We start from the raw sequence: 27,923 nt of genomic DNA, 5'->3' as shown, positions 1-27,923 counted from the left end.
TCTCTCTCTTCTCCGGCACTGCAGTGCTGATTGTGATTGCACACACACTCACACACTCACACACACACACACACACACACTCACACACACGCACTCACACGCACTCACTCACACGGGAGCGTAGCTGAGAGGCAAGGACTGCAGCAGCATGCACCAACCGCGGCTGAGCTGTTCAGGGACTCGATGAAGGGGAGCTGAGGAGATCAAATAGTGTACTATCTCACAGCAGGCTGCGTGTGCATCTTTGCAGCGGTGGGAACGATGCATTTCTAGAGCGGATAGCTTATGTTATCCTGCCTCCTCTGCACTGCCTCTGCATCCCATTCACCCTGCTCCTCCCACTCCAACTCTTCCTCCTCCTCCTGTCTACAGCATCATTAGACAGGACTACAGATTGACCGGGACTGGCGAGTGACGGATGGTCAGGTTTTGCCCCGGCTGAAGGATTCTGCTGTGGCTATGCTACATCTACATCTTCACTGAGGGCTGGATTGTAACCGACATTCGGGGCTGGAAGACGACCCACAACCTGCAAGGAATCTTGGATGTGTGTGTGTCATTCTTTACCAGTGTTGTCATTGGCGCATTTTCTCTTTTTCGCTGGTTGTTTTTGCCTTCTCTGAGACTGGCTAGCAGGCACTGCAGCATCAGGACCGCAAGACCCATGAAGTTGTAGGGCATGAGGACCTAGGGGCGACCAAAGGAAGGGCTTGAGTGCTTCCATTGCTACCACTGCTGCTGAGGTGCTTATCTTGATTTTTTTTTCTCCCCAGAAAAGGGTGTCTGGTGGGGGTTGGGGTGGGTGGTGACAGGTACCTAGGGCCCTGCAGAGCAGAGCGGGTGGCTCTTGCGTAGAGGAGGCAGGCAGGACGTCCTGTGGGAAAGGGGGGAAGAAGGGTTGGCTCGAGCGTTGGGCTCCTGATGGTGGCTATTTTTGTCTCCCTTAGCTGAGTGATTGGGACAGCGGGTGGAAGAGAAGATGCTTATGGCTCGAGACACGGCGCGGGATGAGGCTCAAAAGCTACACAGGAAGTGGCTGAAGCACCAGGCCTTCATGGCAGAGCTGGCCCGCAACAAGGAATGGCTGGCCAAGATAGAACAGGTGAGTGGAGGCGACCAGGGGAGGATGGGGAGGGTTGTATGGGGAGGTCAGATAGGCAGAGCAGGTATGAGGTGGAGGGGGTGGGGGGGGGGGCATGGCGAAGAGAACACATGACTGAGACACAGTGGTGATGGTGGGTGTGGTGGCAGTAAGATGGAAGAGGTTAAAGTGGGTAAGATGTCATCACTCAGCGTTGGTTTCATCCGTTGGCTCGGGGACATCCTGAATTACATCCTCAAGGTTATGTTGCTGTCGAGGCTGTGATGTGTTCAGGTTCACAGGTGCTCCGATCCCTGTTGTTCTTTGGTCTTTCTGCACTGAGGTTCGGCCGGTCTGAATCTGATTTCTCAGTGAAGGAGGTGACAGTGAGTCTTACAGAGGACATGGAAGCCCTCGCAGCAGTGAAGGCCACACACACAGAGGGAACGTGCACGCTTTCATTTCCTTGTATTTACACATAATACAGCTGATATAAGGACAGTTAATCATGAAAACAGTCTCAGGTTTGCTTTTTTTTTCTTTGCCCTGCATTCCCATCATGCTTTGCTGCCCTGACAGAGCAGCATCTCCTCCACACAGAATGTTCTCCATGCCCTCTGCCTCACTGAAGCTGCAGGTGGGCTCCCGACATGTGAATCGGTCCATCGGACTCCATTTCTGCTATTAGCACATTTGCATTGCTGCTGTTATTTGGGGTCATGTGACACGTCAATCTGCTGACGACAAACACAGGTGGAGAATACAGAGTTTGCATAAACCATCGTTTCTGCTTATGTGGTGGAAACGTGCAGTTTATCTGTTCTGTTCAGCTCAGTGGATCATCAGTGGACACGTAAGCTTCAAACGTATTTTAAACAGAATTGCTGACTTTACATGTGCACTGTAGGTGTATAATGATGCAGAGGAATAGATTTAGATTAAATAAAAGAGAATCTGGTTGAACCAAGAAGTGATCTTTTGCTTTCAGCACCCCGAACATGAATGTTCAGAAAATGTCAGACAGAAACCATCGTCTCAGCTGCACTCTCAGAATTCACCAATATTTTGATAAATATTTGAATCATTATTTTCTCATTGGAAAATGAAGGCCGGTTAATGAGGAGATTACTTCTGTCCTTTTTGTGCATGTCAGGGGCCGAAGGCTGCATCAGGCAAACGTCTCACCGTGCATCATCATTCATTGAGGCTCCCATCACTTCTCCTATTATACCTGCTTCAAAAGGTGTGACTATGTTCACTGCTCAGAGACAAACCTTCTCAAATTGTTGCTGAGTTTATCACACTTTGACCTTGTATTTACATCTCTGATAATATCATGAGATTTTTTTTTTACATTTTCTTGTGTATTAATCGTTATTTTTGTATTGAATACATTAAGAATTTCATTGGACTCTATAGATTTGTACATACTATTTTCGTAGAATATACTGTATTATTAAATATTCATGAGATGGCAGTGTAACTACTTATAACCATAGCCCTTGAAGGCAAGCCCTGCCACGAGGAAACCCTCATCAGCCATGTTGGTTGTGTGAAATGTGTTTTATGGTTTATCAGGTTATAGTTTGGCCCCTCCCACTGAGCCGCGATGCTAACGAGCTAACATGACTTCTGGTCGGTTTCATGTTTTTAACCGGTCTGTGTGTGCAGATACAGAAGGTTTGTGCTTCTAGTAAATGACACTTTATTTATATTTTCTTTATTTGCAGACCTTATTTTAGCTCCCATGCAAGGTCTGTCACTGAATCCAAGCAGCCATATTCATTAGTTTTCTCACCAGTGTTGAATCCTGTGGTCTCAAAGTGAGGGATATTATGCTTCTTTTAATATTGCCCATTGAGCAACAGCACAGTATAATAATTCATTTTTCTCATTTCATCAACACCTGAGATCTTTTTTTCCAGTTAAAAGACAGTTAATAATCACATGTAGTGACTTAACTCAAATAGCACTGAAAACAATTAAATGTTGTCTAAAACATGAAGGATCATAGTACGCCTTATGGTGTTTTATTATTTTAGATGAATTAGATCAGGTTAAAAGACACCGGTACTGAACTTTGATACTTTTATGGCCCTGACTGAATTGCTTCAATATGATCTAGTTTAGAAAAATGCCTTTTCATTTGCGCACTAAATTTCAATACCTAACTTATTCCAGACGAATAAAATGCATAACAGTGAGTGACAGCGTTTAGCATACGTAGCCCACATAAACAAAAAGGTAAATCTTACATTGGAGCCACTTATTTCACTCTTTTCACATTAATCTGTGGCCACAGACTTGTGTGAGTTGCGTGTGCTGCAGTGACTGCAGACTGGAGGCCTCTCTGTGTGCAGCTGGCTTCCTAGTGGAGAGCCCACATGTGAGGCATTTAGGGAACACCAGTAAATTGGATTATCTACCAAAAACTTGCATGTGAGATGTTTCTGTTCGTTTGTAAGCTGTAGTTCCAGAAACAAGATGGAAATAAGTTGTCGTTCAGGAACCCTATCAAGTCCAGATATGGGTACCAGTATTGTGACCGAATATTTTTTGACGATGCCTTGCCATAGATGTAGATAAACTAAAATCTCCCACCAAATATCCAGTGTTGTATGTTACTGAACTGCATATGTTCACTTCCATTTTCCATTTTGATACCTGTGGTGCTGAAATGATTCTCTAACATGAGGTACCAGATCGAACTATTTTGATAATTGATTTATAACTGAAATACTTTTCCTCATAAACATTTTGTTATTGCAGATTTTGAAATTCAAAGACTCACAGCTTATACAATAGATAGATAGATAGATAGATAGATAGATAGATAGATAGATAGATAGATAGATAGATAGATAGATAGATAGATAGATAGATAGATAGATAGATAGATAGATAGATAGATAGATAGATAGATAGATAGATAGATAGATAGATAGATAGATAGATAGATAGATAGATAGATAGATAGATAGATAGATAGATAGATAGATAGATAGATAGATAGATAGATAGATAGATAGATAGATAGATAGATAGATAGATAGATAGATAGAGATAGATAGATAGATAGATAGATAGATAGATAGATAGATAGATAGATAGATAGATAGATAGATAGATAGATAGATAGATAGATAGATAGATAGATACCTTATTAATCCCTCAGAGGGAAATTTTTATGTGAACCTGAATGTCTTTCTGTTTTGTAAAAATGTCTGTATTATTTTCATTTATAGATGTTTCAGGTGGGCAGTTGTAGTTGATTTGGTTTCTTAGTTTTCCAATCCAAAACACAACTTACTCCAAAAACACATTCGAGGAATTATAAATGGGAGAGCAGCGATAATAACAGAAAACAATTCTTTGCTTTTAAAGTAAAGTAAAGAGCAAACTTTGAAGGAGTATTATTAACATCTAATTATCTGTCTGCTTTCATGACTATAGTTCTCTGAAATATATACAGTACAGTAAACTGTACACGACTAAAATCTTTTCACCTTCTTGAACATCTCTTTAGGAAATTAATTTAACAATCATTTCCATTGTTACGTCAGTTTCATTCTGCAGCTACAATGAAGCTTCTACAGTAACCTGAAAATGTATTTTTATAAAGACATGAACATGTTCTAACCTGTCCAGGATGTTTGATAGTGAGCTACATGTCCTGGGACCTGCCATGCACTGTAACTCGGCCTTTTCTTTATTGTTGTTTTGCCTTTATGACCTAGTTTACAGTAGAGATACAGACAGGAAGTACGCTAAGTGGGACGGCTGCAACATACAACAAAAGTCGTGGACCAGAATTAAACCAACGACACTGCAGTGAGATCATTCTTCTACCGCTCGGCTGGTGAACAGCAACAACAGTCAACTTTAATATTAGAGGTTTCCAGAATGAAATCAGTGTGTTTAATGTTGTGGCTGTCATGTGACTGCTCTGAGAGCCCTCTACCTCGACTGACATCTCAGCTCCAAATGAAAACAGAAGGAAACAGGATACTGCTCTACTTCTGAATCATCAGCGCATTTCTATAACCTTTCATGCCAAATAAACTGAGCAGATTGACACTGAGTGCACAAGATGGCTGCTCCATAAAGATTGTGTCTTGTGTGCTGACTGGCGTGATTTCCAGTGTGTACGTCGTCTCGTACAGACAGTTAAAGAGGCCATCATGTCTCCGTCCTCCCACTAACATCACTTAATCAAGCCCATCGCCGTCTCTGGCGTTACCTGAGAGACAGAGAAGAGGTAACGCTGCGTCCTGCCGCGATCGGAGAACTCTGCGTCCTTTTGGAAGGGTTCCCACCACGGCCCCTTACCTCTGTTCTCTCGCAGTACTTACTCAGCACATGAAGCCAGCCGCTCAGCCCCGGGCCGGCTGGTGTGTGTGTGGACGATCTGTGGGTGCTTCTCTGTTACAGCGAGAGGACTCTCGGCTGACCTTGTGCCAAGCCTCCCCGTGGGCTCAGGGGTCAGCGGCTCGCAAACACACCGACGGAGCGAAGGAGCGTGTGACTGGTAGATCAGCGACAGACTTTAAAAGAGCCTCATGGTACCCAGCACCTTTCTGCAGGGACCTGACATGTACATGCATGTAGTATATCTAGTATTTCATATTTACATGCATTAAATATCCAAAATGTTATGGACTTCTTCATATTTAACTGCAGCCAAATTTAAAAAAAAGATTCCATGACCGACTACTCCAGTAGATGCTCTTGGAGATGCATCAGTCCGTCTCCCATCAGGACTTCTGCTCAGCTGTACAGGACCCAATAAATGATGGTGCTTTAGTTCCAGGGCTCTTGGACAGCTCATGTTGGCTCTCTGTGGTGGTTTACTCTGACTCAAGGCTACTGTTAATGTTGTTAATAACACCTGTGGTGGTGACTAGTATTACAGGTCCAAATGTCTGCTGTAAAAATTGACTATGTTTTCTGTATGAGGCACTCTGCTTTCAACCCATCTTTAAAATGGAAATGCAATTCATTATCTAAAATAGCTGGTCGATGTTTACTCAAACAAGTGGAAACTTTTTGTGCATTTGTAAGAACATACTGAATTTACAGCAATAGTTGGTGCTCTAGTTAGCGTCTTTAGCAGGTTTTTTGTTTTTTTTACACAATAACTTTGGACAAAAATGGAGCTCAAACTAAATCCTGCATCCTGCCCCTGTTTTAAAATCTTAAAGATCTTGTTGTTTGGCGCTTTTCCACAATAGAGCTCCAAGCAAACTAACTGCAGCAGCACAGAGGAAGGGGCTGCTGTATACCCTGCTTTGACTGCTTGGGATCAAGTTAATGCTTTTGGTCTTTCATGTGTTTCATTTGTTAATGATTTTTTTTAAAAAGACACTGGTCCTCATTTAATTTGAGACATTGCTCGACATTGTCATAGCTTTGAATTAGTTTCACTGTTTGCAGTTTCCAAATTACTTTCATTTCTTCTTTATGAGAATCGTGTTTAACGTCATATTGAACAACAAGAATTATATCTCACAGACCAGGTAAAAAAAAAAGGTTTTCATTTTTAGTTTTCGATCCAGGTGGCCGGTCCATTTCAGGGCCAACACAGACAGACAGACAACTAGTCACAGTTAGAATCAGCAAATAACTTCACCTGCATGTTTTCAATTTTATTTTGAAATATAATTTCTGCTATTTTAATTTTGTGCCATTCAGAATGAACATCAAGGTCTTCAAGGGTAAATACATGAACTAAGAATAATCATTTCACAGTAGTTGGGTTGTTTTAACCAAAACACATTATCCAGTTTGTATTCAAAATGTTATATTATTTTACTCTGTGATTTATTTGCCACCGACACGTGAAGTAGCGCTGATATGTAACCGGCTGTTAATCGAAATCTGCAATATAACAACACGCCCCACCTGTCCGAGGGGAGCACAGGTGTAACATGCTGTTAAATCTGCTGGTACCAAAACTGTACATGCTGTTCAGGGGGATGTAATAATCGAATAGAGCCGACTGAGCACGCTGCATCGTATGGAGAGCTGTAATGCAAAGAGACGCAAAGTGGACCTGTACATACCAGTGACTTTACTCTGTAGTGTTTACTCTCCAGCACTGACATCAGGTTATCGCTGTCTTTAATTAGGACACACCTACCAGAGGATTCGGTTTTGACTGCATTGGTATCTTGACATTATGAAGCACTCACATGCTTTACCTTTTAAAGCAGCTCTTCAGGGTCCACGTGGCCACCGGGTGGCACGCTGGGCTGTCCTGTAATGAAACAGTATTTCTGATTATTTTGTGAGTTGTGCCTGTTTCTGCATCGTAACTGTATCTTGTCTTTATTTCATTTAAACTCCATATTTGCATACTTCTGTCACATGTCAGGTGGCTATAGTGCTCTTCCTGCAGATCGTGGCAGCTGTCTAATGATATTAATAGTTGTATAAATGATGCATTCCTGGTCAGGTCTCACTTTAAAAATTAAATTTATCTCAATATCCTAGTTGTTGTTTTTTTAACTACTTTGTATTAGTTATCTCAGTAGGTCTTGTCATGATGTTGCAAATGTGGACATAACAGACAAAAGGCTCATTCAGCTGCAACAGTGAACACGTTTTAAATGTGGTCAAATTTAACTGAGCTTGTTTGTAATGAGGCCACACGTTTGCACATATACATCAATATAATTACCACTTATTATAATATACCTGTGAAATATATGTTATCTTTATTTGTTACAAAATGTGTCATGTCATGCTTCATGCTACCACAGTATTGTGCAAATACTACAGTTTGCATTGTATTTACTATAACTGCAGCTGGTGTGACTTCTCAGAGCTTTTACACACTCCAGTGTTACACTAATTAAATGCCTTCATTATTGCAATAAGTATTGCTGTATATGACCGGTCTAAAAAAAAGGTGTTGTAGCATCACAAATTATGTTTTGTGCTGTTTATTTAAAACAGTTTGGTTCCATCACACATTTTAAACACTCTAAAGTGACTTTTAATGGTTTGTAAAAAAGTGTTAAAGCAGTAAAATTATGTAAAGCATCTTTAAAACAATATAAACTCATCGACCCACCCCCTGTTGCATTCACCTGCAGTACACACAGTGTTCATTTCTTTATGAAAACACATAAACATGCATCAGCCATCATATGTCAACCATCACGTTCCTATTTATTTACCTAATTTAGAGTTTAGTGTGCTTGTTTGCTTTTTTATTTGTGTTGCATTCATTGTCCTGATTTACCATCATTTTGAATTATAGTTGGGGATTTTTGTCTATTGCACTTTGTTTGACATTTTTCTCCACATAATAATAAAATAATATTTTTATGGCAACAGTTTTCATGATCTTGTAATGTAGAATAAGGACATATGTATTCTGCTGCTAGTTAGAGAAATACAACTGATAGCAGCATTTTACACAACTGCTGATACAAGGTACTGATACATCTCTGTCTGGATGGAAATAGGACTTTTAGACAGAACATGTTATATCATACCATCCATTTATTCATATTGTAATTCAAAGAATATTATTATGAAAATCTCATAAGTGCAATGTTGAGGTATTATAGAGTTTGGCCCGGCTGTGTTTGTTGCATTGTAGCAGGTTGTTTTTTGAGGATTCATCATTGTTTTTTGTGCTAGAAGTTTAAAACGAGATCTTTGATCCCGCCCACTATTTGATTCTGCTGCATCAGCATTACGAGAAAGTCTGCAGAATTTGGCAACGCAATGCTGCCGTGATGCTCGAAGATGATTTATTTGCGGTAGCCATTAGAATATCGCACGATGTCAGCCGTGACTGCCTCGAAAATTCACTTCACAGATGCCCTTTGGATCCGACTGTGCCGCGGCTGTAGCTCACCCGCAGCCTCATCCCTGCTCCACAAACCTTTGATTCTTCCCTTCCTCCTTTCGTCTGCCTCTATCCTCTCTTCTCTCCACCCCCTCTCTGATTTCTGCTCCCTCTGCCTCACTCTGTATGTCAGTAAAGCCAAGAGAGAGAGAGAGAGAGAGAGAGAGAGAGAGAGAGACCTGCTTTCTGCTGGCTCTGCATTATGAGAGGGCGAGCGAGGCTGAGGGAAGACAGGAGGGAGGGAGGGAGGGAGGGAGGGAGAGGGATGCGAGAGAGTGAGCGCTAGCAGCAGTTAAGCAGAGAGCCTGTGCCAACAGAAGGAATGCAGCACTGCATTATGAAAGCCATAGGATATAGGTCCAACTCTGTGGAAGGGAAAAAGGAGAGAAGCAGGATTTTGTAGATAAGAGCCGTCGTACACATGCTTCTTATTATAATATGAGTAAATAATGAATACTGTACAGCAGAAAGGCTTTTTTTTCCTTTTTTTTTTTAAACATGTTCGGGGGCTTTAAATCATGGAGGTCTGCTGCAGATGCAGAACATTTCTAAATCTTAGATGGAAAAGACCTCCCACTCCCCTGAAGTCTGGATTTGGGAGGAGACTGGTAATAATTTGTTCCAGGGGAGAGCTTCCTTCACACAAAGGAAAACGCCACAAGCTTTGATCTCAGCGCATCTCCTCATCCAGATCATGTCATGAACAAAGCCCGAGATCTAAAGGGAGGGAAGAGGAGCAGAGGAGCACAGGCGAAGGACAGAGCAGGGGTTTATTAGAACTCCCCATGTATGATTTTTAGGTCAGCCCGAGGCCAAACTTTGCTCCATCCACCTGCCTCTCTGCAGGCGGGGGGCTCCAGCCCTGGCACGCAGGGCGGCTGTGCCGAGCTATTTTGGGGACAAAAAAACGAATTTAGCCACTCACTTCCGAGCACTATGTTTTTCTCCCTGTTCCTTCCTGAAATCCTGGGACACATACACTGTAATAAAAGCAGTTCCACAGGTTTATGGTCCAACAGGCTTCATGTGTCTACAGCAGGTACATGTGCATAGGTTGAAAACATGGGTTTTATTTGAACATCACCTCCCCTTTAAAGACAATTGATAAAAGATTATCGATGATCTAAAAATCCTGACGACGGAAAAGAAACTTGATTTAGTGTGACTGTGAATTTCGAGGTACATTTTCTTTATGCTTGAATCTAAAATGGAGGACAGTTGAGTGCAGTAGTTGTGCAGTTCACAGATTTCTGATACCAAGTGAGGCTACAGTCGTTTCAGCCGATAAGAAGTTTCCCTTCAAGCAGAACCTGACATTAAAGGAGTGAACGAGTGAGACGCAAAGAAACCACTCAGCCAAGAAATGACATTCCACATATAATGTAGTGTTTTAATAGGGTGGGTTCAACACTTGCAGAAACACGTGGAGACTTAACTACAAATTGATGCCATGAATTTGTCTTTTGACATCTGTGTTATGTAGTCTTCAACAACTGGTCCCTAAAGCTTTCCTCTTCTGTCTCCAGGAGGGTCAGGAGCTGATCCAGGAGAAGCCGGAGCTGCGTCCGGTCGTGCAGCAGAAGCTGGAGGAGATCCGGGAGTGCTGGTCCGACCTGGAGACCACGACCAAAGCCAAGGCCCGGCAGCTCTTTGAGAACAACAAGCCCGAGCCGGCCATGAAGAGCTACTCGGACCTGGACAGCCAGCTCTCCCACCTGGAGCGTCAGCCCCCCCAGCTGGAGCAGGCACACCATCTGCCCACCTTCAATGAGCAGCTCCAGAAGTTTCAGGCAAGTCTCAGAGCTCTCCGGGGTCACTGAGAGGCTGGTGGTACCGTAAAGGTCCAAATGATGCTTTTACATACGAAAGCTTCATATCCTCTGTTCGCATTAGCAGCTGTTTACTCCCTCACCATCAAACCTTCTTTACTCTCCAGCGAGGATGTTAAGTCTTCTTCTGCTTCTGTTTCACCCTCAGACTGAATATAAAAGAGTTCGTAGCTTCAGGTCTGTAAAATGGTTCTGATCCAGAAGTGTCTTCAGCTGCAATACCAGCGAGTGCCACTAGAGGTCGTCTCCAAAAAGCCTCCGGCTCCATAGACTCCCATTCAACTTCTCTCATCAAATCCAAAGTGAATAAAATGTGTCCATTGGTTATCTCGGTGTTGTTAGCTAAAGTCACTCCTTCTTCTTAGTTTTCTGGAGGTCCATCTGAAAATAATCCCTCATTCATTAGAAAAGAAGATTCAAGAACACCTGTTTTTGGGGGCGTGTCTGTTTGATTGACAGGCCTGCGGCGCAGTCAGGTTACAGCTATCGGTGGGCGGGACGTAGTATCGTCAGGTTTCCAATCAGATCGGTCAGATCCACCGCTGGCTCCTCCCCCAACTCATCCAAATATGGTCACTTCCTGCTCCAAACCGCTCACTGTACCATCTCGTGGTATAAAGTGGTATTACAAGACAGGCCTGCCCAGCTGGTTACCAGACTGACTTCAGTAGATATCTCTGCAACACGATACTTAGATATCTCACAAACATCAGCACTGCTGCTTCTACACATATCTGCCATTTTTAAATGTTTTATATTAAACATCTTACAGATTTCCTCTTTAAGGGCAGAACTACAATAAAAAAGACTCCACCCTTTGATATTAAATTCAACCAACAGGATCATTTCTCCTTCCACAGCACCTTTGTTCATGACAAAGGTTTGTATCACCAGAATGCTCTGATCTGACGTGATATAGCGAATGCTTCTGACAGACAGTATAGTTCAGCTCATTGTCGTTTACATAATTTCCCCCAGCTGTGACGTGTGTCCACATCAGCCTCTGTAGTGCCATGTTCTTATACACAAGGTTCAGTGGCATTAAAAAATGCACCATATGCTTTTTTTCATGAAGTGAGGCAGCCCGTTACATAACCCTGAAATGTTCAGATAGGAAAACAGCTGATGTTCTGTGTTTGTCCATCCTTCATGTGGCTGTAACATGACCTTCGCCTCCCCTCCCCTCCGCTGCAGGCCATGGAGTCTCAGATGGGGGACTTTTACAAGGATGTGGGAGAGCTGGGCAGCTTGCAGGGTCTCTGCCTGCCCCAGCGAGGGCTGACGGCAGCTGACAGGGAAGCCGGTGAACAGTCAGGCGTGGTGGAGACCCGGATCGTTCGCCTCATTGAGCCCCTGAAGGAAAGACGCCGCATCCTGCTGGCGTCCAAAGAGATGCACCAAGTCGCCCAGGACCTGGAGGATGAGATAGTGAGCCCCCCATTCTTTCATCTCAAGTGTTTCCCAAACATATTCCCAGTTTTTAAATCCCCCTCACTGGTATTTTATAATACACGATATATTTTAAAAATTTGAATTTAGAGGAATTAATGCAATTAAGCCACGGCTTCAGTGTTTGATCCAGCACGTAGATCATGTATTGACCCGACTGTTTGTCCGGCAGCTGTGGATTCAGGAGAGGCTTCCCCTGGCCTCCTGTAAGGATTACGGGAATAACCTGCAGAGCGTACAGCAGCATGTAAAGAAGAACCAGGTGAGTGTGAAGGATGATGCTCAGCAGTGGTCGGCTAACATGAGAACTCACCTTGCTCATCCTGGTACTCCACCTCTGATTGGTCCTGTAGACCCTCCAGAGGGAGCTGACGGGGCGGCGGGCTCGTGTTGAGGAGGTTCTGGACCGGGCGGGAATCATCGCATCCCTCAGAACCCCGGAGGTGGAGTTTGTGCGTGAGGGGGCGGGGCATGTGCGCCAGCTGTGGGAAGTCTTGCAGCTGGAGGCGGAGAGGAGGTCTGTGATGTTGGATGCCGCGCTACAGTCTCATCAGTACTACAGCGAAGCTGCCAAGGTGGAGTCCTGGCTGTCGGGGCAGAAGCTCCACCTGGTTAATGAGGAAAAAGGCACCGTATGTACACCTCTGACATCACACAGGTCATCGCGGTCAACATGTGAAATCTGGATCCTCACATTGTCCTGGTGTGTTTCAGGATGAGGTGAGCACCTTGCAGCTACTGAAGACCCACCTGGCTCTGGAGCAAACGGTGGAAACATATGCAGAGACAGTCGGCATGCTGTCCCAGCAGTGCCAGCGTCTACTGGAACTGGGACACCCAGACAGGTGAGGCACTACACAAGTCCTCAAGAGGAGTAAACTCTTATGTTTGCACACTGTAACTACTGTACAGGATTATTTTGGGGCAGCATTAACAATAACTGTTTTGTCTGCAGCTCTGTCACTCAGTTTTATCTCTCGGTTTCCAACAGTGAGCAGATCACGAAGCAACAGTCCCACATAGATCGGCTGTACGTGTCCCTGAAGGACATGGTGGAGCACAGGAAGACCAAGCTGGAGCAGCAGTACTGGCTCTATCAGCTCAACAAGGAGGTGGAGGAGCTGGAGAAGTGGATCACCGAGCGCGAGGCAGTGGCCAGTTCCACCGAGCTGGGCCACGACCTCGAGGACGTCACGGTCAGTAGGCGGCTCTACTGGAACCGCTGGAAATGATCAACTTTTCCAGTCTTAATCACGTGTGAGCTAACATCAGGACCCATGATCCAAATCACAGCAGAAATGTAAAATACAGTTGCATTTTGATAATTACAATAATTTTGACATGAGACTGCAAAGATTATTCATTCTGAAAACTAGATAGACAAATATACATATCTTCTGTACATACACTGAAACGTGACTACAGAGTTTAATTTAGACACGTGTGGGTGCTCTCCATTCAGCTGGTGTGGTTCCTGTCCTCCCTCACTCGCATCTCCTCCTCTCCTTTCGGCTCCCTCATTTTTTTGTACAAAATAGTGAAGTATGTTTTTATGTTTAGAATTTTTATATTTTGAGTAAATTAATAATTGTTTTCCTTATCGATTAATCTGCTGATTATTTTATTTGATCAGTTAATCCTTTAGGCTGTAAAAATGCCCGTCGTGTTTTCATAATCAAATTCCAACCTTCCCTCGTATCAGCTCTCAAACACGTCTCACGAAGAATCGTGTTATTGGTGCTTCCTGTTTCCACCTGTAATTTTCCACATCTACCCTACTATGTTTATTCAAGACTATGAATATCATGAGCGCCTCAGCTGCCTGGCTGCTCCACCTTCTGTCCCGTTAGATCAGCTGACCAATCACAGAACAGATTCATTAAACAGAAGGACACACCTGAGACTCCTCGCTCCTCACTTCCTGTGAGACACATTTAATGGAGTGGAACTTCCTCCTCAGGTGATTTCTGGGTCACCAGGAAGGATGAAAAACTCCCTCTGTGTCAACAAATAGTTAATAATAAGCAGTGATTACGGTGCTTTATTATAAGCCTCTGTAAGGTTATATGCTTCATGTGTGTTCCAGGTGCTTCAGGAGAGGTTCACCAAGTTTGCCTCAGAAACCAACAGCATCGGCCAGCAGCGCATGGAGCAGGTGAACAAGATGGTGAACGAGATGATCGACTGCGGCCACTCGGACGCGGCCACCATCGCAGAGTGGAAAGACGGGCTGAACGAGTCGTGGGCCGACCTCCTGGAGCTGATGGAGACCCGGAGACAGATGCTGGCGGCATCGCACCAGCTGCACAAGTTCTTCACCGACTGCAAAGAGGTACAGTCACAGCAGAATATCAGCGTGTGGCTCAGGTGTACCACGCTTTTCATCACCATTTCAGGTAGACAGTCTGGCCGTGATGCGCGGCTTCTATTTTTAAAGCCCTCGTGATGACAACGCTTTCCTGTGTTGTAGGTCTTGGCTCAGATCGCAGGGAAGATGAAGCAGCTGCCAGAGGTGAGGGCGTGCCAAGCCAACATCACCAATCCAGCCACCCTGCAGAGACTCATGCATTCCTTTGAACATGCCCTTCAACTGCTCGTTGCACAGGCAAGTGACGTGACTTCTCTCTCTGAGTCAGTCACACACTGTACTTTCTGTTCAGGAGGACCAGGATGAGTTGCATAAATTTCACCAAACGTATTTTAGAGGAAATACTGTATCATTGGCCCAACACATAAGACGGCCCTTAGAATAACAAGGTGTTTAAACGAAGGCCTCTTTTTTGTGTCAGAGTCCCGCATAAATCTGTTAATTTTGTACAAACAGCCATTCATTCACACTGACTGTACTGACACTCATTGCAGCGTGTTGAAGCCAATAACCCGCTCTGTCTCGGTGCAGGTGAGGCAGCTGCAGGAGAATGCCGCCCAGCTGAGGACCATCTACGCCGGTGAGAAGGCCGAGGCCATCATGGTCAAAGAACAGCAAGTGATGGAGGCGTGGAAGGAGCTGCTGAGCTCCTGTGAGGCCAGTCGTGTCCAGGTGACTTCAGTAACCGACAAGGTGCAGTTCTTCTCGGTGGTGCGTGAAAACCTCATGTGGATGGAAGGCATCATGGGCCAGATAGGATGGGATGATCCAAGGTGAGACACCATTTTTTTTTTTTTTTATTCCACTGTTTGGAGATGTGTAAAATGTCTTGTGCAGGTGTGTGCAGGTTTAGAAACTGCATTCTGTGTGTCAGTGTTCAATGAAACCGGACGTCTCTGTGGTCTCGTGCAGTCCTTGTAGACTGAAGGTCATTATGTGTAGTGTGGAATTAGGCTGCTGTGCCGCTTTGACCTAATTTCATATAACATCTATTATTCAATTCATAGAATCAGGCTATTAATTTCACACGGTAATCACAGCCATTATTTGTTATTTTTCCAAACCAGTTCCACTGTGCAGCTTTCAGTTTATAACACTTCCACATGTGGTATGAAATCTTTTACCAGATGTCGATATGAACATACAGCACGATGTATGTGTAGTGTGTAGGGCTGCAACCATAATTTCTTTCATTTTATAGTTGAAATGTTTAGTTGATTATTCAATTGACAGAAAAAGTATCTATCTAATATTGTAATGGTTTATGATATTTTATAGTAATTGACATTTATTACATTTCCTAGTGTAATTGTAAACAAAACAAAGCAGCTCGCCAAAGTTTAAGGTTTAAAATGTGTTTTTGATCATTGAGAGTCATTATGAAGTTGGTACATTTGTCAGCCATTGATATTTATGCAGTATAAACATCAATGGCCGGTGGTGAGTTTTACACCGTCTATTTGTGTGAGGATGGTGTAATGTGGTTCTGCTGGTGGAGCTCGATAAAAGCCAATCAGGGTCCACCAATCAGGATTCAGCCTCTGAACACCATGGATATTGTGTATAACATGTTTCATGGGAATCTGATCAATATTTGTTGAGATATTTCACTAAAAACAAAAAAAGTCACCAACATCATATGGTTCCATCTCTGCAGAACATAAATCCATCTAAGAGTTCGGACCAAACTGACCAACCAGCCAGCTGACTGACATCTATAGAGGCAGGTCACTGATGTGGCTTAACGTTCCAGACCATTAGTAGACATGACCAAATGTTTTAGCACTAGGACTGTACACAGTTTACACAGAAGTGGTAATATTTTACACCCTGCAGACACAATGATTCCCTAATTGTATTTGTTGCTTTATCTGATCTGAATAACCCGATCCATCCCTCCTCAGGGATCTGACGGCTCTGGAGGGGATGATGAAACAACATCAGGAGCTGAAGGCTAAAGTAGATGGCCGCAGCAAGACCATACAGCAGTGTGCAGATCTCGGCAAGATCCTGATAGCTGCAGGCAACCCTGCATCCGAGGAGGTCCTGCTAACAAACAAACAAAAATCTCACTGTCACATCTGTAACAAGAGATTAAAATACATCATGCAATTACTTCATAACGATGCAGCAATATGTTGTTGTGGTCATGACGTGCAACCTGTCTGTCACCACAGATACAAGAGAAGCTGGACAGTCTTCTGACCAAACAGAAGGATCTTATTGAGAAATGGGACAAACACCAGGAGAAGTTGCAGCGCAGTGAGTAACCCAACGACTGTTTCAGAGCAGAGCAGCTCTTAACACAACGTTACGTTAAATGTCAAATGGACTCAGACTATAAACGCTTTTTCCACTTCGTCCTGTTATGTGCCGTTAATGTATCATGAATCATGTATGAATCTTCCTCTTGCTGTTGCAGCTAGCATTACACATTCCCTCCGACCATGACTTAAACAGGGATGAACATATAAGCTAACACATAAAACATGTCACATAATTCACATAATGCACGCAAACAACAGATTTTTACTGGAGTATACGTAGAGCATGTTCTGTGGTGAAAGGGTAACTGTGCTGTCGGTCTGCTGTTACCTCCAGAGCAAGAAAAGTTCCAGTTTGCCCAGGACACGGTGAGGGCGGAGGCCTGGCTGAAGGCCAAGGAGCCGCTGATCACCTCCAAGCAGCAAGAAGGAGGAGAGGCCCAAGCCCAAACTGACGAGGTTGAGCAGCTCATCCTTCGCCACGAGGCCTTCCGCAAGGCGGCTGTAACCTGGAAAGAACGCTTCAGCTCCCTCCGCCAGCTTTCCGCAGTAAGCTTGACTGTAGATAAATGTTTAATCAGTTTGGTGGAGTCACAATTTAATGCTGCTACAGTAAAAAAAAACTTGACCTTGGTATGTTTTTTTCTTTGCTTAGCAGGCATGGGCTTATGCCATGAATTTGCATCATTACGGGCTTATATCTGTTTCATGACATGTACTGCATGCGGTGTACCCTCACTCACTGCACCCATCTGTCTTCCATACCACATTATTGTAGTAAAACATACAGTTGAAATGAACAAATCATTCCTTATTATTTGTTATACCTCCACAACCCTGTTTCCATAAAAGTTGGGACACTGTGAAAAATGTAAATAAAAACAGAATGTAATGATTTGTAAATCATGTAAACCTATGTTTAATTAAAAATAGACCAAAGACAACATATCAAATGTTAAAACTAAGAAATTGTATTTTTTTAATGAAAAATATATGCTCATTTTTAATTTGATGGCAACAACACGTTTTTAAAAAGTTGGATCAGAGGCATGTTTACCACTGTGCTGCATCACCTTACCTTTTAACAACCCTCTGTAAACTTTTGGGAACTGAGGAGACTGGAGTTTTAAAAGTGAAATGTGGTCCCATTTTTGCCTGAAATATAATTTCAGCTGCTCAACAGTTCAAGGTCTCCTTTGTTGTATTTTTCATGTCCTGATGCTCCAGATGTTTTCAATGGGTGACAGGTCTGGACTGCAGGAGGCCAGTTTATCAGTGGAGAACCATGCTGTTGGAATACCTGTAGAATGTGGTTTGATGTTGTTTTGCTGAAATAAACAAGACCTTCCCTGAAAGAGACGTTGTCTGGATGGCAGCATATGTTGCTCCAAAACCTGAATATATCATTCAGCATTAATGCTTCCTTCCAGATGTTCAAGCTACCGATGCCATGTGCGCTGATGCATCCCTGTACCATCACAGATGCTGGCTTTAGAACTGAGCTGATAACAAGCTGGCTGGTCCCTCTCCTCTTTAACCTGGAGGATGCAATGTCTATGATTTCCCAAAAGAATTTCAAATCTTGATCCATCAGACCTCAGGACAGTTTTCCACTTCACCTCAGTCCATCTTAAATGATCTCGGTCCAGAGGTGTTTCTGGATCATGTTTCTATCAGGTTTCTTCTTTGGAGAGTTTTAACCTGCATTTGTGGACGCAGCGATGAACTGTGTTCACAGACGATGGTTTTCACAAGTGTTCCTGAGCCCATGCAGTGATTTCCACTCCAGAATAGTGTGTTTTTAATGCAGTGCTGCCTGAGGGCCCGAAGATCACCACCATCCAATATTGGTTTCCAGCCTTGTCCCTTGTGTTCAGAGATTTCTCCAGATTCTCTGAATCTTTTAATGATATTATGTACTGTAATTCTTGGCAATTTTATGTTAAACATTATTGTTAATTGTTGCACTGTTTGCCAAACAGTGTTTCACAGTGTGGTGAACCTCTCCCCATCTTCACTGCTGAGAGACTCTGCCTCTCTGAAATTATCTTTTATACCCAATCATGTTACTGATCTGTTGCCAGGTAACCAAATTAGTTGGGAGATGTTCTACCGGGTGTTTTTTTACCTTTACATAATTTTTCCAGTGTTTTTTGGACCCTGTCCCAACTTGTTGCAACGTGTTGCTGCCATCAAATTCCAAATGAGCATATATTTTTCATAAGAAAATAAAACTTATCAGTTGTTATACATTTGATATGTTGTCTTTGGTATATATTTTCATGAAAATCTTGGTTTATGCGATTTGCAAATCATTGCATTCAGTTTTTTACATTTTACACAGCATTCGAACTTTTCTGGAAACGGGTTTGCATTTCCTGAGACCATCATTTGGTATCTGGTTTTAATTGGGTTTATGTAGTGCTATTAGTTATTTAGCTAACTCTCTCTTTAGGCTGAGAAGAAAAAAGAGGAAGAGAAAAAGACAACCCCACTCTCCAGTCGAAGGATGTTCCCATTATCTTGTCTGACTCCCAGTGTTCCCTCAACCAGTGCTACCTCTTCTTTCTTGAGGCAGACAATGCAGGCGCATATAGAACCCAAACCATTACAGAGCAGTTTGGATTTGGGTGCCACCCCTGCAACCCAGAGATTGTCTTCAACGCTAGCCAGCTATAACCCAGTTATAAATGGATCGGGCTACCACGGATTGGAACAGCAGTGCAGTGGGAAGTTGGCAAGCACCTCGTACCTTGGGATGAACCACCAGGCAGCCGGAGGCGGAAGTGACTCTGGTTTCTCGGCGCTGACCTCCCACAGTGGTGGAGCAGACACCTCTACTTACCTTGGGATAAACCATCAAACTGCTGGCAGTGCCGAGAGCTCTGGGTACTTTGGACTGACGACTGGGTGTGTGGGTGGTGTGCAAAACCATCTAAGCAGTGGCAGGTTGGGAAGTTCAGGTAACCTAGCTCAGCAGCCAAGCAGCGGAGGTTTGGGAAGCTCTGGCTTTATGCCTCAACAAAACATGGGCAGTTCTGGATATTTGGGACAGCAGCCTAATTTGGGGAGTTCAGGATATTTGGCACAACAGGCTAATTTGGGGAGTACTGGGTATTTGGCACAACAGCCGAATATGGGGAGTTCAGGATACTTGGCACAACAGCCTAATATGGGGAGTTCTGGGTATTTGGCACAACAGCCAAATATGGGGAGTTCAGGGTATTTGGCACAACAGACGAATGTTGGAAGTTCTGGGTATTTGGCACAACAGCCTAATACGGGGAGCTCTGGATACCTGGCGCAGAATTATCAGAGCCCGGGCGGACTGGGTAGCTCAGGCTTCTTGGCACAAAATCATTACAGCAGTGGAAGTCTGGGCAGTTCTGGTTACCTGGTGCAGAGTGGTGGCATCATGGACCCTAAAATGGCGTATGCATGGCAGCACCTGAAGGCTGACTTCATGCAGCCCAGGATAAACCACATCCACAAGGCTGTAAATCCCCTCCTGGAAGCCAGCAGAGTGCAGCGGGAGCAGTTCGGGGACATCCCAATGGCTGACATGGTGGGGCCGGAATCAGGGCTGGAGCTCCTCCACGGCCGTCTCCAGAGGGATCCCCGTGGCAGCCGCTCTGACCCTCAAATGGACCATCTGAGGCGAGAGAGGGAGTACAAGCTCGGTAGACAGACTTCCAGCGAACAGGAGATCCAGGCCAGGCTGAACGAGCTGCCGCTGATTGTTCGACAGGAGCGCTACCGGAGGCGCCTGGAGAGGCAGTCATCTAGTGAGCAGGAGGGGAGCGGCAAGCAGAGGCTGCAGAGACAGGACTCGAGTGACCTGGAGGGCTCCATTAAGGAGGGCTCTGACAAACGCTCAGGGTATGTGAATGAGTGGGGCTCATGACAGTAAAATTTAAATGATCTTTACAAAATGTGGCCTTACAGTTTGCCTAGTCATCACTGTCCTGCATGATCTTAATAATTTTGAAGGTTGCATAATGAAAGGGTTTGCTGTTTGGGTGACTGGTGTCTGCTGTCCCTGCAGGGAGAAGAGATCTACCATGGCAGAGATTGTAGAGCAGGTCCAGGAGAGAGAGGCAGCAACTGTGAGTCAACTTCCATCCAGTGTACCACCGTGGTGTTGTGTCAGTTCATCTTTCATGAGGTCTTGATGTAACATTCTCCTCTTTTTAATTGGCCTTCTCAGGCACGAGGAGAGCCTTATCGACCTTCTAGCAGCCTCTCGGCACCTGTGACCCGTTTTGACGGACGTCCTCGTGCCCGAGACCGTCCAAAACCTCGAAGGAGGCCTCGTCCAAAAGAACCTGAGGAGACTCGACGTTCTCGCTCAGCCCCAGCAACCGGTGCCCCAACAACACCCCAGCCGCCTTCACACACTGCCCAAAATGAAGGCTCCCTGTACCGCAAAAAGGCCACCAGCTCTGACCTCGAAGCTCAGCAGAGGAGCCCGAATAGGTACAGCCATCACTGCCAAATCATACAAAAGATGGATCATTTGCTAAACTCCTCCCCAAAACAACAATTGTCCAATCATAGTTTAGCTACCATAACTAGGCGGTGCCGTGGGCTCTAATAAGAGCAAGACTCCCCATTTAAAGATGCGGTCCGTTTTTTTCTAAAACCAAGAACACAAGAGCAAAATGGATGAAACAGTTCATGTATGAGCTCTAAGGTAAGATACAAATGTTAGCATGTCCAGTGAACTAATTTACAACCAAGGCCATGGAGCACATCGTGAACAATCTTTAGTGATTTGTGGGGTTATATTATGTTAAAAAATAATCCCCACTCGGAGCCAGCATGTCCACAGTGTCTCTCCACTGTCTGTCCTGCACTTCAAACTAATGGTAGCTAGTTTAAACCCCAAAAGGTTTGATTGAACTACAAAGTATGGTAAGTTAGGCACCTGAACGCAGGACCCCAATCAAATATTGCACGTTTTCCTACCATACCCTCCTTCTATCCTACAAAAGAAGCGCACCACTCTTTTTAATGGATGCTGACTTTTCAGTCAGTAAATGAGGCTTTTGCTTGACATCAAGTAGCCTATGTACCTCTCTATTCAGAACCTTTTTAGAGCTGGAAATATCAAAACTCAGCCAGAGAGAGCAAACTTTGGAAACTAATGCCAGCTAACGCTAATCTGCCAGCAACAGCTGTAAATGCAGCTACCAAACTCGTTAGTTGTTTAAGCTTCTGTCAGTGTCCCTCTGTCAGAAAGGTCCCAGTTTCTAGAATTACTTAGGATTGGTAGACAGACTGTTATCATTGTAAACTACATGTGCTATGGAGGAACAGAAAGCTTGACAGGCATAGCAACAGTAACTAATGGGACTCAGTGTTATAAACTAATCCTATCGAACTAAATACATTTCTAAATCACTCCTTTGTTGTAGTAGCTTTGTAACGATTGTGTTGTTGGGTGTTGTGTCCATATTTGAACGTTATGCAAAGGAAGCTAAATCCAACTTGCCCAAGTTACCACTAGAAATGTATTAAATGTCATTCGGTTAAGATTTATGTAATGTGTCATTCTGATTTTACAGCAAGTCCTGGGTGCAAGTATATTGTGTGCTGAAAGAGGGAATACTGACCTTCTATAAGGATGCAAGGAACCACACTGCAACGTACAATGGAGAGCCTCCCGTTGACCTCAGTAACTGCTCATTTGATCCTTCACTGGGATACAAGAAGAAGAAAAATGTCTTCATTCTAAAGTAAGAACTATTTTATCATGGAAAATTTCAAATGATAATAACTTTACATTGTGAATTTACTGAGTGATCTTTAAATTGAAATATGCCTACTACTGAAATATAGTCATAATCTACGGCCTATTTTTTCAGATTCAAGAGAGAAAATGTAAAACACAGAATGTTAATTAAGTGTAATATTATTATTCATTAGAGAGGTGGTTAGAAGACAGTTAGAGTACATCAAAAACTGACAATCGCTCTTGATTTTTTTTCTGCAACAGAATAAACGATGGAAACAACTTCATATTCCATGCAAAAGATGAGGTAAGAACATTTAATACATGCATATTACAGGTTTTTTTTTTACACCATGTTTAAGAGGAGCAGGCAGTCGGACATAGTTAATCTGCTTTATAATACCTATTAAAACCTCTTTTAGAACCTACGTGCTCCACATGTCATGCAGATTAAGCAATTCAATAAGGTACATGTATTAAGAGTTGGAGTGTGATTATAGTCAATACTTTACAGCAACAAATCCCATGAAAAATACCAAAACCATCAATACATATGCTGTTTCCAAAATAGTTGGGATGCTGTGTGAAATGTAAATAAAAACAGAATGTGATGATTTGCAAATAATGTAAACCCATATTTATAACACCCCAAAGACAACATGTCAAATTTTAAAATTGAGAAATGTTATTGTTTTATGAAAAAGATATGCTCATTTTGAATTTGATGACAGCAACTTGTTTCAAAACAGTTGGGACTGGAAAAGCATTCCAGAGCGGTATAGTCTCTGAGCAGTTAAGATTCAACTCTTGACTGGGAGAGACTGAATGGGTAAATAGTGCAACAATTTAAGAGAAATGTTCCTCGAAATCTCTGTGCATCGTGATCCCTGGGCCTTTTGGCGGCGCTGCATTAAAAACAAACACACACTGTTGTGGAAATCACTGCATGGGCTCAGGAACACTTGTGAAAACCATTGTCTGTGAACACAGTTCATCGCTGCATCGCTTCTTTCACAAAGAAGAAACCAGATAGAAACATGATCCAGAAATGCAACTGCCTTTTCTGGACTGAGATGGACTGAGTTGAAGTTGAAAACTGCCCTGTGGCCTGACAAATCACAATTTTAAATTCTTTTGGAAATCATTCATGCCTTGTCCGCTCAGCTAAAAAGGAGAGGGACCATCCAGCTTGTTATCAGCGCACAGTTCAAAAGCCAGCATCCGTGATGGTATGAGGGTACATTAATGTACATGACATGGGTAGTTTTCACATCTGGGAAAGAAGCATTAACGCTGAATGATATATTCAGGTTTTGGAGCAACATATGCTGCCATCTAGACAACGTCTCTTTCAGGGAAGGTCATGCTAATTTCCTTAAAACAATGTAAAACCCTGTAAAACCCTGTCCCAACTTAAAACCACATTCTGCACGTATTCCAACAGCATGGTTCTCTAGTAGAAGAGTCCGGCTGATAAACTGGCCTTCTGCAGTCCAGACCTGTCAATCATTGAAACTGTTGAGAAGCTGAAATCATATTTCAGGCAAGAATGGGACAACATTTCACTTTCAAAACTCCAGCAACTGGTCTCCTCACTTCCCAAACGTTTACAGTGTTGATAAAAGAAGAAGTGATGCAACACAGTGGTGAACATGACCCTGTCCCAACTTTTTTAAAACGTGTTGCTGCCTGAGCATATATTTTTCATAAAACAATAAAATGACTCAGGTTCAACATTTGATATGTTGTTTTTGGTCTATTTGTATTTAAATATGGGTTTACATGATTTGCAAATCATTGCATTCTGTTTGATTTTACATTTTACACAGCCTCCCAAGTTTTTGGGAAACGGGGTTGTATCCTACTAAAAAGTATTGATACTTAACATATTTTATTCCTCTGTACCATCAAGCTCCATTGTTGTCCAGACTCTATTAATACACCAGTGAGGTAGCATGTTTCTTCATTACCATGACCATTTATTTGACTCCATCCTGTAGACACCATTTTGGTACTAGTCCCTTACAAATGCACTACACCCTTCAGTTTCATTGAGATTTGTTAAAAACTAGTGTCCATCTGTTTTAGGAAATTATCTTATTTTAAACAAATCGAATTTTATATTTGCGCGAGATGTTTTTCACGATTTATGCCTTCATGGGGATTCATTCAGATCTTTATCTTATGAAAATAAATATCAAGCATGACATCAGTTTGTCTATTTTTAATTTCCTTTTTTTGTAATCCTCAATTAGATTCCAAAAATAACTCATGATAGAAGAAACATATACTGTCTGTCTGGACATGTCTTCAGATATCAGGAGAATCTGGGGGGAATATTTCACTTCATACATGGATCCTATATTCCTTACTATGTTTAGGTGTTCAAGTGACTAAACACTTAGCACATAGAAACTTCACAGCCTCATGTCAGTGGGAGAGTTTTTAAAATACTTCAAACACGAACGAAAGGTCAAGTGACGTCTCAGGGTGTAAAGTAACTAAGTAGATTTACCGAAGAAATGTACTTAGAGATATTTGTATTTTACTTGAGAATATCTATATGTGCTTCTTCTTACATTCAATAGGTGAATATTAATTAACCGGAACCATTACATTCATTTGACTGACATAATCAGTAGATCATGTTATGATGTTAAAGATTAAACCACTGTAGGCCGGTGACGTCTTTTAAAACATCAGTGTGATTGAAACTCGTCATCAATTTCATCAAAGAGACATATCTCTTCTCAACTCAGATGTTTTGATTTAATAAAATAATAATTGTGGGCCCTAAAATGTCAACAACAAAAAAAGAGTCAAAGATCAGAAAAAACTCCAATAAAAAGAGATGTACAGACATGTAAAAGAACTTTTAGTTTTTCTGTCACATCAGTCATCAGATTTATCTAGTGACCCTTTGGAGCGGGAAACCACTGGACTAACGCTGCTTACACACTGATGCACCGTTATCAATATTTAATCTCATGTATAAGCATAAATCAGTTATAGGGGTCTTTTTTTGCAGAATGAGTACTTGTAGTTTTGACTTCAAGTACACTTATAGGTGATAATACTTTACCTTCTGTGGGTAAAATTACAGCAAAAGGAGTAAAAAGCACTTAATTTACATGTATTAGAGTATTTGACCTTGTTATACTGGTATACTGGTTTCTTTGCTTTTGTGCTTCAGCCTGTAATGGTGATGGTTAAATCCTAAAGCACAATATGAAAAGCATGCAAAAGAGAAAGCTGTTACATCAGAAGCAGACTCCTTATATAATGTGCGGGTGTCATTCTGGTCCCTGCAGGAGGACCTGAAGGCTTGGACTTCCAACATCACCACCTGTTTAGCTGAGCATGAGGCCCTCGCCATATTGGACAAGCCCGGCACCTCGTCCATGGACCCCGACCACTCGGAGAGGAAGGAGAAGTCGGAGGGGGACGCGGATGCCAGGTCAGAGAGGTCCGAGCTGGCGGAGGGGGAGGAGAGGTCTGAGAAGGAGAGGTCAGAGAAAGGCGACGGCTCGGAGAAGTTAGACACATCCGAAATTGCTGACAAGTATGAGGGCGGAGGGGGGGGCTCCAGCACGTCTGGAAAGAGCAAATGAGGAGCCCCTCTGTGTTTTAACGCTATTGACAAAAGGCATGGGAGGCAGTGGGTGGGAGGGAGGGATGGATGGATGGATGGAGAGCATGTGCAGTTAGGTTTGCAGATCCTCAGTCACAGAGCTGGAACACACTGAGCCAACGCTCCCTGGACTGACTCTTGTAACTGTGACAGACTAATCTCTCAGCCCCTCCCCTTCACCCAGGCAATACATCCGTGCTTGCATTGTGCCACCTGCTGGTAGGAGGTTGGCCGAGACAGACAGACAGACAGACAGACAGACCGACAGACTCTGACAAAAAGTCCCAGGAATTAGTCACTGTCACGTCCCATCGTTGATCGTTTAATCTCTTGGATTCACAGCATCTTTCTGTATGTATCTTTGACTGATAATGTAATGCTCTGTCTACCTAGACAAACCTGAGAAGTGGTGAATGAAATGTTTCACAATATTAAAAAAAAGAAAACCAAGTTTTTTGAAGCAATATACTTTTTTATTTTTTTCTCTTTGTTAGCGGGAGAAACGGGGAAAAAAGGAAACAAGATAATGTAAGAAGCAAATGTAAACTATGATTTGTCACATCCACGTAAGCTTACTCCAGGCAGTTGTGCACCTTAGACACTTGACACATCTGTATACTAATCATGATGACATTTAATCCCATCACACAGCTAGCTTTGAATCATGTTAATATAATGGAATGCTGGTGTTATCACCCGACTTCATTGGTGTCAACAAATACACATTTCTACAGTTTATTTTCAGTTATTATTATTATTATTATGAATATTACTACTATGATTTGTCCACAGTGATCCATGTCAAGAAAAGAGCTTCTCATTAAATTCTAATCCATTAACCCGAGGTGTGCTCAAAGTAACACGAAGCCTATGTGACACAATGCCTTTGTATACATGACAAAAATCTGAACATTGCATGAAATAGTCGATTAGTGCACCTGTTAAACTTGCCTTTATTTTTATGTTCTTGACACAAGTTGGGCAGTTTTGGAATTGCAATCATTTAATGTGAATTGGGGGGCATGAGGATGTATGGGAGGAGGTGGGGGGAGGGAGTAAATTGATCATGATCCCCTTCTCAAAATCCAGAGGGAAGTTTGACCGAGCGGGGTCGTCTTCCCTCCACAGTGAGCACGAGGAGAAGGGGAGCGTGAGTGACAGGGAAGTGACTGCCCCTTCATCTGCTGTTTCTACTGTATTACTGCAACTCATTTTCCACAGAATGTATACACTTCAGCTGTGAAATGTTCACTCGCCACCAGATCTGTGGTGCCCTAAATTGTAAAAGCCTGAAGCAGTTCTCTGAGAGTGGAACCTCTCTGCACCCTTTGTCTTTCATTTCAACTACAAACCGATTGGAAACTCTCCATCAAAGGCAAGTTAATGTAAAACTGTCATGATTCAGGTCATGAATTGTATATACCTATCTTTGTATGTATACCAATAAATCCTGTGCTCTAATAAAACAATATCCTGAACTGAAATGGGTAAAACTAAAATATTTGTATTAATCCACAAATAAAAACAGTCATCACTCAGATATATTAATGTTTATTACATTTAAATGACAAATATGCAAATTAGGAGTCACTATTAATGATCATAGTGTATATATAAGTACACCGGTATCTAGTTGTATTAAACACCTTGTACCAGGGAAGAGCAGCAGGACATACTGTAGGTATGTTTGTTGTATTTTTATATGC

General features: G+C 42.9%; 1 protein-coding gene across 1 annotated transcript; it reads left to right on the top strand.

The window, feature by feature from the left end:
- sptbn4a (spectrin, beta, non-erythrocytic 4a) lies at window positions 1-27,695 on the top strand. The gene is made up of 20 exons (XM_069725485.1): window positions 1-743; window positions 948-1,102; window positions 10,469-10,732; window positions 11,966-12,199; window positions 12,393-12,482; window positions 12,574-12,852; window positions 12,935-13,065; window positions 13,212-13,416; window positions 14,307-14,552; window positions 14,691-14,825; window positions 15,120-15,361; window positions 16,493-16,631; window positions 16,766-16,850; window positions 17,190-17,401; window positions 19,308-20,731; window positions 20,898-20,958; window positions 21,060-21,328; window positions 22,420-22,590; window positions 22,851-22,893; window positions 25,898-27,695. The coding sequence occupies exons 2-20, from the start codon at window positions 980-982 to the stop codon at window positions 26,195-26,197; spliced, it is 4,653 nt and encodes a 1,550-aa protein (XP_069581586.1). The 5' UTR covers window positions 1-743; window positions 948-979; the 3' UTR covers window positions 26,198-27,695.
- Window positions 27,696-27,923: the final 228 nt, after the last annotated feature.

The sequence above is a fragment of the Brachyistius frenatus genome, unplaced genomic scaffold (assembly GCF_029030835.1).
Source record: "Brachyistius frenatus isolate BFR_SWC_R1_liver_20210118 unplaced genomic scaffold, ASM2903083v1 Contig_426, whole genome shotgun sequence".
Classification (NCBI taxonomy): domain Eukaryota; kingdom Metazoa; phylum Chordata; class Actinopteri; family Embiotocidae; genus Brachyistius; species Brachyistius frenatus.
The sequence above is the reverse complement of the archived record's forward strand: the minus strand, read 5'-3'. Positions and strand labels throughout refer to the sequence as shown.